At 43.0% G+C, this 12954-nt stretch overlaps 1 protein-coding gene across 1 annotated transcript; it reads left to right on the top strand.

Annotated features, from left to right (window-relative positions):
* Positions 1 to 83: 83 nt before the first annotated feature.
* On the top strand, positions 84 to 12180 carry wrap53 (WD repeat containing, antisense to TP53). The gene is made up of 11 exons (XM_075451075.1): positions 84 to 275; positions 667 to 1106; positions 1213 to 1393; positions 2712 to 2807; positions 3194 to 3302; positions 5119 to 5207; positions 7715 to 7938; positions 8883 to 9094; positions 9783 to 9886; positions 9984 to 10127; positions 10720 to 12180. The coding sequence occupies exons 2-11, from the start codon at positions 851 to 853 to the stop codon at positions 10943 to 10945; spliced, it is 1641 nt and encodes a 546-aa protein (XP_075307190.1). The 5' UTR covers positions 84 to 275; positions 667 to 850; the 3' UTR covers positions 10946 to 12180.
* Positions 12181 to 12954: the final 774 nt, after the last annotated feature.

Here is a 12954-nt window from a genome sequence, read left to right as displayed (position 1 = left end):
ATTCACTTCAAACAAAGTAAAGGTAAGTACTACGAGGTATGCGAACTGCTGAGAAACCGTTTCAACGGAACTCTCGCGATAGTTTGAAACACATGGCCGCCTTATAGTGTTTACAACTTGTCGTTATGAGCTCGTGACTGAAACAAAGTTCCGCAGCAGAACGTCGACTATTTTTTTGATTAGTTGATTGCGTAGTAGTTTTGCAGCCGCCGAGGAGGAACGTGCTAACAGCCGAACAACGTGCTAAACAAGCGGCCAGGCAAGCCACAACACTGGTATGTAGGTCCACACAGCACAAGCTAATGCTAACATGAGCTAAAGTGAGGTGGTCGTCGTCTTCTTCTTGTCAATGTACGGTTAAAAAAAACTATCTTGTTTGCCATCGTCATTCAAGCCGTGTAATGGCAACGTGGCTTGCGTGGAGTAAGATGTGTAAGGCTCGTTTCGCTGATTTGTACGGTTAAATTAAAGAATGACATGAACGCCCGTTCGTGTCTGGCACGTCACGACTAGCCACAAGTGTTTGCACGAGCATTCTAGTCAATTTCCGTCTTCCTTTTGAAGCAATGTGTTGCAATGTTGTTGCAAACGTGCACTCATACTGCTACTGTGATTGACAGATGCGTATGTTCATCACTGGTTTCTCCTGTTTTGCCCGCTTTACAGTTTTTCAGGTGTGTGGGTGCTGTGATGTCCTCTAACCCCGACAGACTCAACCATCCACACTGCAGGAAGAAGCACTATCCCAGTAGCACTTACCTCACCCACGTTTGACAGCCAACACTGGACACAAACCTTTTGGATACTGTGAGGCGAGCTGTACAGAGGAGGTTTAAAAAGAAGAAAAAAAATGTCTGATTCTACTGGAGGCAGTGAAAGTGGAGGTGTGGCAGTTGCAGGGCAGGACACTGAAGCAGATAGTGAGCCCCCTCAACAGGGCCCACCTTTACTACCTGATTTTAGCTGTGTAGAAGTAGGGGAGACATCCGAGGAGGGGGCCCAACCATCTGCCAAGCGATCCAGGCTGAGCGAGGAGGACCAGGTGCTGGAGAAATGTGTGTCTGAAGAAATGCCATCACAGGAGAACTTCGCTCCATCTGCACAAAGTAGAATATTTATTCCATCATGTTGCGTAATATGTGCCTTCAAGTTAGATTTTTATTTTAGACTAGCAGAGGTTGAGATTGCATCTGATGTGCATTATATTTTCAGGAGAATTAATACAGTGTGGGGAAGAAAATCAAGGAGAGAAACAAGTTACTGCTCTTGGTAAAGGTGTAGAAAAATGCCATCAGAATGGAGATCGAGGTCATGATGCCCCTGAAGAAGACTTGAGACCAGATGACGAGCACAGCGATAACGGAGCTGCAGACAGCCCTAGTGTCGGCCAACAGTAAGTGAGGGAAGAGGGTTTATTTTTAACCTCCATGCTCATATAACTCGGGTTAAAGACCCCGCAAAAATTATGTCAATCGGGCTATTTCAAGTAGGACTGAGTTAAGAACATGTCTGTTAAATACAGCAGGAATCTTCATTGTGTGTACTGCAGAGGGGAGGTACTTGTCACCATACATTCAGGGGGAAAAAAAGGAAGTTAAAGAACAACTGTTAAAGTGTGAAACTCGAGCAATAGACCCTTGGTCATCTGCTTTGAGTCAAATGTGGGACGTCTTACTCAAACCCCGTTAATACCGTTAAAAATAAAATGTAGACTCTTTCTGTTAGTCTCTGCCATCCTGCCCCCATTCTGCCCCCTTGAGGTAAAATATGAGATTGTTTCCATGTTGCTGAAATGCTGGCTGTAAGAAATTTTCCTCACCGATGCAGTCTTTACTAAAAAGTTTGTCAGAGAGAGGACGCTTTTGTCCGTCAGGATGAAGCTCATATTTGGTTACTGAATCGGTCGAATGTTTTAAAGCCCAAAATATCGAATGATTTCATGACAACATTGAATCACACACGGGCTCTGCTGGAATAAGTGTTGCTCTGAAAGTTTAAAGATGACACTTCTTACAGTATGAAGTTCAAAATGTGGAGAGGTTTGAGCAACATGGAAGTTTGCGTAACACTATATCCCCATATTAGGTTGTTCTGTTATGTGTGTTGATGTTGCATTTGAGGCGGCGCTGCTTCTTCTGTTAATTTAGTAATGGCACTCATTTTAAGGTGGAACAGAGAAAAGCACCACTGCATTAACTAATTGCATATTTGACACCGTTGATCATTATAATGGCAGAATACGGAAAAAATGGAAAAACAGTGGAATTAACCTGTGGACGTGTGAAATTTGATGATCAATCCGCTACGTGTTCTGACATTTTTTCATAAAGGGGAGAAGCTTGATTAATTCATTCATTTTCTATAATTGCCTTGACCCTATTCAGGGTTCTCCTATCCCAGCTGCCACCAGGCAAGTAACTTAAAGACAAAGTCCGTGCTGTGACAACGATGGTGGGAGCGAAGCATTAAAACAGTTAAATGCATGTTTGTGGTGCACCAACACGGCATGCTTGCAGAATCATTTTTGGGGCCCACTAAACTAAATCAAAACATGGTTTTATTTGTGTTCAACTTGGTGCATTTGCGCGCTCAACATTAAGGAAACTGGCCCTTTAGTTTTCCGGTGGAATGGAGGAGCGTTTGTGCATTATTCATTCCTCTCTTGAAGTCTCTCACCGAGGACTTGTTTTGTGTCTCTTTGCTGCTTTTAGCCTTGCCTTGGATTTTACCCAGAATCCCCAGATGCTGACTGGTTCTTGGACTGAGTACTCAAACCTTCCAGAGAATTACCTTAAAGGCTGCAAATGGTAATATATTTTAACATGAACATATGTGTTGTTTGAATAACACTTAAAATGATTTTATACATTTGTTTACAACATTTGTTGTTAAGCATTTAATATTTGATCGATATCTTATCTTGTAGTTGAGAAAAAGTCGGCATTCAGTTGTGTACATATGTTTATTTGTTTTTTTATTTCTGCATGCTATAAAATAAAAGTTTTAGTCCAAGCCACTGAAATATTCCCCTGGTGTAAATCAGATGTTATGCGTGTGAAACTCTTTAATCTTGTGCCCTGTTCTCTGTTCACTTACTGCAAATTCGACACGACAATCGTGAGTTCATGTTTCTCCCAGTTAAAGGTCAGTGCAACTTCGTTTGTTTCTCATCCTCCTCCTTCTCCTATCCAAGGGCCCCCGATGGTTCCTGTATCCTCACGAATAGTGCAGACAACGTTCTCCGCGTGTACAATCTCCCTCCAGAGATCTACAGCTACAGCTGGGACTTGCTTCCTGAGATGGTGAGCTTGTCATCACGGATTGTCCTGAGTGGAAGAAGTGTTGTGAATGTTGTGAGAGCGTGCCCATTTAGATCTTCCGTTTTTAAGTTAAGTTAAACAGTCCCTGACAGCTTCGGTGCACTCAGATCTGCTCTTGCCTTCTGTACATCTTCCTTTTATTTATTTATTTTCCTCCCTAGCTTCAACGAGTTTTGTGTGCTTGGTTTAATCTATTCTACAACCGCATTATGTTATTGATGTCAGCTTTTGACATTTTGTTATAACCAACGGACAAAGAAATTCTTTTTGCTGTTTCAGAAAATGCATTCCTGAAGATTTATAAGGTAGAAGAAAATGTACATTATTTCTTTGGGTTTGGGGAACGATCAAGTGGTGAGCCAATCTCCTTATTCTATTACAGGCTGGGATTGGGATCACTGAACAAAAATAATTGAAATGACATCCATTTTCTTCCATTACAGGCATCTCACAGCCTTTGTGATAAGGGTAGAAAATTAACCATTGATTGCTCTATTTCTCAAACGTTACCCCTTGTCGTGGAATTTAGCTGCAAAGGAAAGCTTGTGATGTTGTCCAGTGGCCACCCACAGTGGTGTTTAGTTTGGGAACGCTTTAGAAATTGAGAAACTTCATATTCCTGCTGAAACCGTATGTCAAGTAGAACATTTTCACTGCTGCTATTTCGAGTAAATGAGAGAAATGTTATACCTGATCATTATTTATTGAGAAAAATTATCCAGTTTTGCATATTTGTGAGTGGTAAAACCATCTACGGTCCCCATTATTGCATATAGAACATCTTTAGCTGTGGGATATTGATCGATTCCTAACACAAACGGCTTGCTTGAGGTTTTTGCTGTATTAGATCAAGAACTTTGTGCCATTTCAGCCATTCTTTTGTTGAACATCTAGTGTATTGTCTCACTACACGACCATATTTGTTTTTCTTCATATTCAGTTAATGGACAGATGTTGTCATCTAGGATGTATTTGTATAATGGTCCACTGTAGATTTCATTGTGGAATTGAAAATGGCAAGCTGTCCTGACCTAAATGCACCGAGAAATGCCCACACTGTAATACTCCCCCCACCATGTTTCACAGATGGGATGGGATTCTTGTCCTAAAATGCGTTTTGTGTTTTTTCTTCATTCAAAACACTTGTAGTTTGAATCCAAATGTTTTATCTTCTAGTTTGTCCATGTGTTCTTAAGCAAACTGCAGATGGGCAGCAATGTTCATTGAGCAGAGCAGTCCTGCCATGCACACCATTCTTGTTCCGTGTTCTCCTGAACATCACTTATGTAAGAGAGGCTTTAAGTTGCTTTAAAGTTCCTCTTAGCTCCTTTGTGACCTCACATGCCATAAAGCCATTTTCACACACGAGTGCTTGTGATTGTTTCGAGAATAAGGTCCAGACTGTCTCCACAATTTCACCCCCGGTGGTTTCTAACGGATGCCTGGATGTGCAGAGGAGTCTGGATATGATTTAAAAAGCACACAATGGGATTATCAGTTTTTCATTTGAAATCATTTTAGAAATATGTAAAAAAATAAATAAATAAATAAATAAATAAATTTCCACGCATGCTGAAGAGTTTGGAGCTACAACTCCACATTTACTCGCTTTGGATTCTCTGGAAAATTGCTCGCTGTTCTCACACACTATGTAGCCTCTTGCAGATTTTCCGGCACCACTGTATCGAGTTACTGTCTCAGCACTGATCAGTCATTTGATCTACATGTCTTATATAAAGATTTATTTGAGCCCCTATATTTAAAACTGCCCCCCCCCCCACCTCTCTTTCTGTGTCAGAGTCCAGTGCTGAGGATGGCTGAAGGAGACACCATCTATGACTACTGCTGGTACCCGAAGATGAACTCACTGGAGCCGGACACATGCTTGTGAGTTGAACCTGATATTGATTAACCATTAAACAATTAGCCTAACTTAGAACCAGCTTTTCAGTTTTGACCAACAAAGCTCTGGCCAGTGCTACGCTTGTATCAACTGTTTGCGGGTCCACAGAAAAGACCTACCTATGGAGTTAAGGAGACCAACCAGGCCAACTAAAATGTTGTGACCTCCACGTTAGAAAACCGCTTGCAAATGTAGCATCTGTCTGCTTAATTCAAGCGAGAACAGTAAGAAGGAAAAGAAAAACAGAGCTTCAGTGTGAAGATGAAGCACTCATTGAGGCACATTAGCTCAGTGTTCCTCTCATTTTCCTGCAGGATATGGTTTGTCACCAGCTGTGTTTATGAAGACCTACCAGCGCACACAGCTGCATTCACACTCGGCATTTTCAGTTGACTTCATAAACCATGTTTGCAGTTACATTCACAAAAAGTGGCAAGTGTATTTGATAAAGTCAGTGGCATTTATAGATGTAGAAATCCTTTTTTCCAGAGCTGTTCGTGAATAAAGATCCTCTTGTGAAAATGCTTTGGAAGGATTCTTCACAAAAGCCTGACTGTTGTTTAAAACGGCACTCGACTGGTGGTGATTTATAAGACCTAAGTTTGCAGGGAAAACGGTTGTCCCCGTTATCTGTGATTTAGATATAAATAAATAAAAGAGTGTGAGAGGTTTTTTTCTGTGGGTCTAAATAGTTGTCCACATTTTGAAGATTGTGTTTTAGGCTTGTGCGTCATTCTTTGCTCTCTATGGTATTTGCACTCATTATGGGAGCTGGTTTCTGCATGGAGAAAAGCCGTTTAAGCTGTCTGATGTCTCATTATGAGGGAAGAGTTGGCCTTCATCTTGTCACACTCTGCTCGGCTATTTTAGGGCCACAACGCATTTCAGCGTGATTCAGCCCACTAACAGTACTCCCGGGTCTGCACAGACACCTAAAGGGCCTCATGATTCCCTGACTCAAGGCTTCAGTTTTCATTTTTGCTCTACCCTTTGGCCTCATGTGCGAAGGCGTGCATGTGGTAATTATGACATCACGATGTGATGCTTTAGCACTTTGAAGCAAGGCCAGCATTGGCAACTTCCAGCCGTCGCTGGAGAGCGCTGGTGGTCTGTGGTCAGACGGTTGAGGCCGTGCTAACGAGCTGAGGTCAAGGTGCCAACAGTTTTCACTGCGTTTTCTCCTCCCTGAGCTCCCATCATCTCCTGTTTACAACCTCCACCCTCTGGCAGCTCCCCTTGATCAAGCCCCCAACACGCGACGCCGCTCCATGCTAACACCAAGCAGCCTTCGCTGCTGTGAGTGAGGCGAGGAGGTGGGGTGGCTGGAGCTCTAGAGCTCTAGATCAAGAGATGAAGGCTGCTTCCACGTCGAAATGATCTCCAAATGTCTCGTGTGGGCAGTCAACCACTTGAGAAGCTTTTGTGTGCCAGCCAAAGACCTGCTTGTCACGAGGAGCTGACAGCAGATACTCTTGATTATCCTCAGATCGCTGCCACCCATCAGAGAGGAGCGCCTGCGGAGCACAACCAGGTGGTCAGACCTTCTGTGTTGTTAAAGGGGTTAGGCAGCCAGATAAAAGATTGCGGCTGTGATTATCAAAAACATCTACACCCAGTTTAGCCTCCCGCCTGACTTTTTCTCTCTTGTATTACGTAGCATTTTGTTTCTCAGTCCTCCCCTTGAGCTCCTTGAACTCTACTTCTGCCAAAAGCTGTGTGTTGTTGATGTCCCTCCTGTAGAGAGGGAATACGGGCCCCCGTTATGGCTCTGTTTAGTTGCGCTGAGTTCTAGGCATCACTCCAAGCTAGCAGCAGTCTAGCATTATAATTGGGCATTTCCCTGCTCTGGAATAAAGCCGTGGCTCAGAGGGGCCATAACGGAGTATTGCGGCAGCAGCGCGGGCTAATTTCCTTTTGTCTAATTGAGCCACAGTGATGTTTCAGCATTTGTTCAGCGCACAGTAATTAGTGTTAAAAAGGCATGGCTCAGTTTTTGGCCCTGATTTGAATCGATGAGACTGCGCAATAGTCTTGTCTCTTTATAATGCGGCGGAGCACAGCGCTGTGTATTTGTGATGATGCATTGTTATGGACGGGCAGATGTGGTGCAGTTGTTGTTAGAAGATGAATCAAACAAGGTTTTTTTTTTTGCTTCAGAAAGATGTTGGCAGCCTGTTTTTATCTTGGTCTGTCTTGTTTTATTGTGTTCCTGTAGTTTTGCAGTTTTACTTTATTCCCTCTCTGCATGTTGTTATGTGGTGCACCTGTAAAAGTTCTCTTGTTAATTACTGGCCGTCCACAAAACTGCCTTTAGGATCGACTCCACTGAGAACTCTTGGTATTTATCAACCTGCTGCTAATGAAATATTCCCAGCAGTCTCTGATCCTTTTTTCCTGTACGTGTTAATAATTCACCCCTTTTGCCTGTCATCCATTACTTTTATCTGGTTTTTTTTCCCTTTCTTTTGCTTTTTCCTCTCCTCTTATGAAGTCTAGCCAGCAGTAGCCGTGACAATCCAGTGCACGTGTGGGACGCATTTTACGGGGAGGTGCGAGCCAGTTTCCGGCCCTACAATCACCTGGATGAGCTAACGGCTGCTCACTCACTCTGCTTTTCACCGGACGGAGCGCAGCTCTACTGCGGCTTCGAAAAAACTGTCAGGGTCTTCTACACCGAGCGTCCCGGGAGAGACTGCGAGGAGCGACCCACCATAGGTCCGTTATCTCTGAAATTGTCACGTTTACAGCGACTGATACTTAAAATTGGATTGACCACAATTTGTTTCTGTTCTTTAATATGTAATCTTTAGAACATATTGACTGTGGTTGCTATACATTCAGATTTGATGGCCCCTTTGAAACTGCCATCAGTATGCATAAATTATTCTTGCAAGTGGGTGAACATTTGCGTTCCCCGACACGCTGGCTAATGGTAATTACTGGTTATATGCAACGTTAATTATGCCAGATGATGGATTATGAGTCATGTCAAATGTGTGTTGCTTTTGAGAGCATGTGTTGTCTTTTAAAAACTGTTCAAGGACACTCAAAACTGCCGAACCGTTTTCAGAAATGGATTTCGGAACGGTATTCTCAACAAACCCCAGAATTCCCCAGAGAAGCACTAAGTAGAAATAGGGACGTTGTGGAAAAACATCATCTGAAGTCAGATGTTTGTCCTTTTTAAGAAGTTGCAGCAGTTTGACAGCTGGCTGTCATGCCTCTAACGGATCGTTTTTATTATGTTCCTCAGACCAAAAATAAATTGAACTTAAATGTCTAGTGATGAATTCCTTATCTCTGTTGGGCGTTTCAGACGGCATCGGTTTGTTGGAAGGCTTTTTAGATGTACAGAATCTATATTTGAGGATAATAAGGATTTATTTCTGCATTTTGATACATTGACAGAACAACCTGCTCCTGTAGTTCAATGCTGTCTTGGATGGCTCCATCAGCTCTGCTTAATAACCTTGAACTCTGACAAAATTCTCTAAACTTCGCATAGAAGCTTTTTTCTTTTTGCTGTAAGAGCTTTCCTAAGAGCCCAAAAGGATGGACGTAAGAGCTGCCAAAAAGTCACCTTTGAGTACAAATGAAAATAAATAGTTGCTTTTCAACCGTAAAAGCTCTGCCAAATGCCACTCTTGTCCTCACTGCAGTGAAGAAGCAGGGCCAGAGTGGGATCATCTCCTGCTTTGCCTTCAGCCCCTGTCAGTCCGTGTACGCCTGTGGCTCGTACTCCCGCTGCGCCGGCCTCTACTCCTGTCAGGACGGCTCCCTGCTGGCTCTGCTGCCGACCCGACACCACGGAGGCCTAACCCATCTGCTCTTCTCCCCTGATGGCAACTACCTGTACACCGGAGGGCGCAAGGTGAGCACACACAGTTTGGTGTAGAGAAGGGACACCAAAGGGAGCAAAGCTGTGCATTAGCAAAGATGTTGTGTACGAGCTCTATGTGATGGCATGACTCAGTATGTACTGACTCATATTGGGAATTAAGGCATTCCCCTACACATCAAAGGTTAAAGGATTCAGCATTTTTTTTACAAGCGCGCTGCAGTGTTACAGAAGCTTGAACCGTGCTCTAGTTTTTTCTGGTCAGAGCCAGTTTTCTGAATTGTTGGATAGATTGGACGGAGGATTCGTGTTGCAAATGTAATTATTAACCATTCAAAAAAAATGACCACCACTAAGTATGAACTGTAGTGATTCGAGCCTTTGACAGATCGTCATGTACAGAAAGCAGAACAATCGGCCTCAATGAATACTCGGTTAATTTCTATTGGCCTGTGTCACCCTTTTAGCTTAAATTTTCATGCTGCATATCCAGATTTTGATGCATATTGATCCTTGAAATGTGACATAAATGTTTATTTTGTGCAAAGAATGAAGAAATACAGACAGATTTTTTTCTTTTTTAATTTAAAGCCTGTACATGTGACTTATTTATTCGACTGTTTGAAGTCGAGAGTCGAGGATTAGAGTAGTGGTTGATGACATGAAGAAAATGATCATTTAGATGTCCTCTGAGGTGACAAACCAATGTGTGTACGTGTAGGATTCGGAGATTCTGTGCTGGGACCTGAGAGAGCCCGGAAAAGTTGTGTTCTCTCTTAAGAGGAATGTGGCCACTAACCAGCGCATCTACTTTGACCTGGACCAGTAAGTTGACCCTCCTGACCAGAACTCTGCTGCGCTGCATGGATGACAGAAAGGGTAACGGAGCTTTTTGTCCGCTTGTTTCTTTGTGCGTGTCCAGGTCAGGCAGGTACCTGCTGAGTGGAGACACGGAAGGAGTGGTGACGGTATGGGATGCTCAGACAGCTCCTCCTGATTGTGATGAGGAACTCCTGCAGCCTCAGCTCAAATTCAAGGCCCATTGGGACTGCACGAATGGCGTCAGGTACAGGTTCTTCATTGGTTGATAACAAAAAAAACATCACTGACCCATGTTGCAAAGCAGGCTTTCGGTTTTCGGTTTTATTAAGGATACAGCAGATAAATTTTCCAAACCGGAAGAGTGTTGGTTCTAATGAGCATCTTTATGCAGAAAGAGTGTATCCTGCTGCAAAGAAAAGAAAACAGTTGTCTGATTTACTGAATCTGCTTCTGCTCAGTATTGCTGTTCTGCTGGCTGATTGTCATGCTGCATTATACCGTTTGTATACCTCAGACATTTTTCACAGAAATATGGGATCTTTCAGCGAGAGAACAGCTTTCTAATTTCAGGATTTATGATTCAGCAGAACCTTTTTACTGCTTTATAAGAAAGTCTTAAGACTGCATTCATGAGGAGTCCTGAGATGTCTGTTGCTAAGCAGCAATTAACTTCATGTTAGTGTTAGCTGTAGAGGGAAAGAAGGCAAATGATCAACAAGGTGATAAACTTTATTTAAGCTCTGTTTCATTTACATAATGTGGTCGTAATTTGCATTGATAATGTATCAAATCTAAATATAAACTCCAGACTGCCTCTCTGTCCTTCCCTTCAACAGTATTCATCCCTTCATGCCTCTTCTGGCAACATCCAGCGGACAGAGGCAGTTCCCCTGGCCTGGGGACAGCGAGGCCGACTCGGCCTCCGACACCGAGGGAGGCGCAACTGTGATTTCACAGCAGGAGGTCCAGCAAGACAACGCCCTGACTGTGTGGTGGGCCGGACCGCTCAGCCCCCCTGCTGAGGAGAGCCCAAACCAGAAGGCAGCTGTGCTCGAGGCCTGAAGCCCTGTTGGTTCAACTAGCCCACAAAATACTGACATACACCTGACGTGTGATCTCTATTTAGGGAATGATTGCATAAAGCTAATAAATGGTCTGTCTTCATGTTTTTGTTGTCATAAACATGAGGGAAATCTCCCCTGGATCCTTTTTAAACAGCCGGTTTACAGTCCAGACACATTTGTAAGGTCGAGTCCCACATAACCTGTTACTTGACGATGTGTACAAACACAGTGCTCTGCATTAAAATATAGCAGCCTTCTACGTGGGCTCAGTACGAAACGGGCCTTCAGGGAGCCGTTTCAAGTCTCATGACAATTTTGTTTACCTTCATTTTCATTTTAATTCCGTAATCTGCCTCCTTAATTTCATACATTTGTAGTGAAAGCCTTGGACTGTGTCGTGAAGCAGCGTAGTGTCTTATCCTCTGATCTGAGCTGTAACCGTGGGAGTGTTTGTGTGTGTTTGGCTGTAATGCTGCCCTGGAGATTCCTCTCTGCTATAGTAACAGTAAGTGCCATTTGTTCTTGAGCTTTGCTTTTGTAAACTGAGGGGATCTCCTGTTTTTACCTGGTCTTTTAAATAACCGATGCACCAAGTTGTGTCGCTTTGTGCATGCCCACAGATGTATGTATATTTTTGTAAAGCCATGATGATTCTTTGAATGTATACTCGAATAAGCAGCTAGCTTAAACTTCATTACAGTCTTTGAAAATCTTCACTTTGTGGGTGTACATGGTGAACCAGTGTCATTCTTTTTCTGCCAGTTGTGGTCAGATTACATTTGTATTTCTTGTGAGTGGTGACACGGCAGCACAAAACACACGTCTGAATAACTGCAGTGATCTTTTTTTTTTTTTTTCCAGTGCTTTTGTTGCTAAGAGCAGGTTTTGCTTTGCTGTCAAGCACATTTGCAGGTTTGTTAGTAGCTCTTCACGCTCCAACGCAAGCCTTGTTTCTTTAGACACTGAGAAATTAACACATTTTTGAAGCCTCTGCAGATTCAGGTTTCACTTCTTGGCAACAAACATGTTGCCAGGCGGTAGTAGCTATAACTTCATAGCTATTATTACCCAATACTACAAGAATTTATGCCTATCAAGACGCATTAGGAGCCATGTAGGCCTTTAAGACGCCAAATAAGTCTCTAGATAAATGTCTCTGTCTACAACAGGTGGCTTTCTGGTGTTTTTATTTTTTAAAAGCTGGAGTGAATTAAAATCATATCTCCCAACAGATTCATGGACTTTTTTTTTTTTTTTCAGGGAGCTCTGTCAAAGGCAGTTTGGAGTCGATTGATGAATGCAAGGTTATATTACTCCTTTGTCGAGAGGCAGCTCTTAATGTCTAGAGGGACTTTATCTTATGAGGTGGAAACTATTCTTAGGTTTCACTTCACACACACACACACAATATGTATGAATGCACGCACACTCGTGTATTTGATTGAAACCACGGGGACACATCCAGCAGAGAGCCAAGTTGGAGAGCAGCGCTGTTGTGTTGTGTGGGTTGCTTAGCAACCATCTCTGCCTTGAGAAGGGGAAAGTAGGTAGAAAGACGACAAGATGGAAAATCAGGGGCACACAAAGAAATAAATGCCAAACAAGTGTAATAAATAATCCAGTGGTAATATTTTCTGCCTGTTTGATGTTCTGGACTGACACACTGTGAGTTCCACCAGAGTTATGTGTGTATGTGTCGGATAAAGTGATAACTAAAAGTACTTCTCACCTCTGGGTGTCCGTTGGGAGCAGAAAGCAGTAATGATGTGAAGATGCAGGGGGTTGAATCAATTGTCGCCGCACAGTTTCTTGGGTTTTGTTTGATTCTGAGCTGTGAGTGCTACAGTGAGTAAGCTTTCTGTGTCAACCATACCTAACTGAATCATGTCCAGTTACTCAGGTCATCAGTAAAATGGAACCAGAAACGCCAAAGCTGTTGTGGGTAAAATGTTTGTATACCTACAAAATAATGAATAGGGTTCCTCGTCACTTTTATTTCACCAACGT

The sequence above is a fragment of the Odontesthes bonariensis genome, chromosome 19 (genome assembly GCF_027942865.1).
Source record: "Odontesthes bonariensis isolate fOdoBon6 chromosome 19, fOdoBon6.hap1, whole genome shotgun sequence".
Lineage (NCBI taxonomy): Eukaryota > Metazoa > Chordata > Actinopteri > Atheriniformes > Atherinopsidae > Odontesthes > Odontesthes bonariensis.
This window is presented reverse-complemented; position numbering and strand designations above follow the sequence as displayed.

What these genes read in the sequence shown, in the direction of transcription:
- wrap53 (XM_075451075.1), top strand. Translation starts at nt 851, where the DNA reads ATGTCTGATTCTACTGGAGGCAGTGAAAGTGGAGGTGTGGCAGTTGCA. An exon ending in GGGACTTGCTTCCTGAGATG is followed by an intron (nt 3,303 to 5,118) that starts GTGAGCTTGTCA and finishes TTTCTGTGTCAG; the next exon opens with AGTCCAGTGCTGAGGATGGC. An exon ending in ATCTACTTTGACCTGGACCA is followed by an intron (nt 9,887 to 9,983) that starts GTAAGTTGACCC and finishes GTGCGTGTCCAG; the next exon opens with GTCAGGCAGGTACCTGCTGA.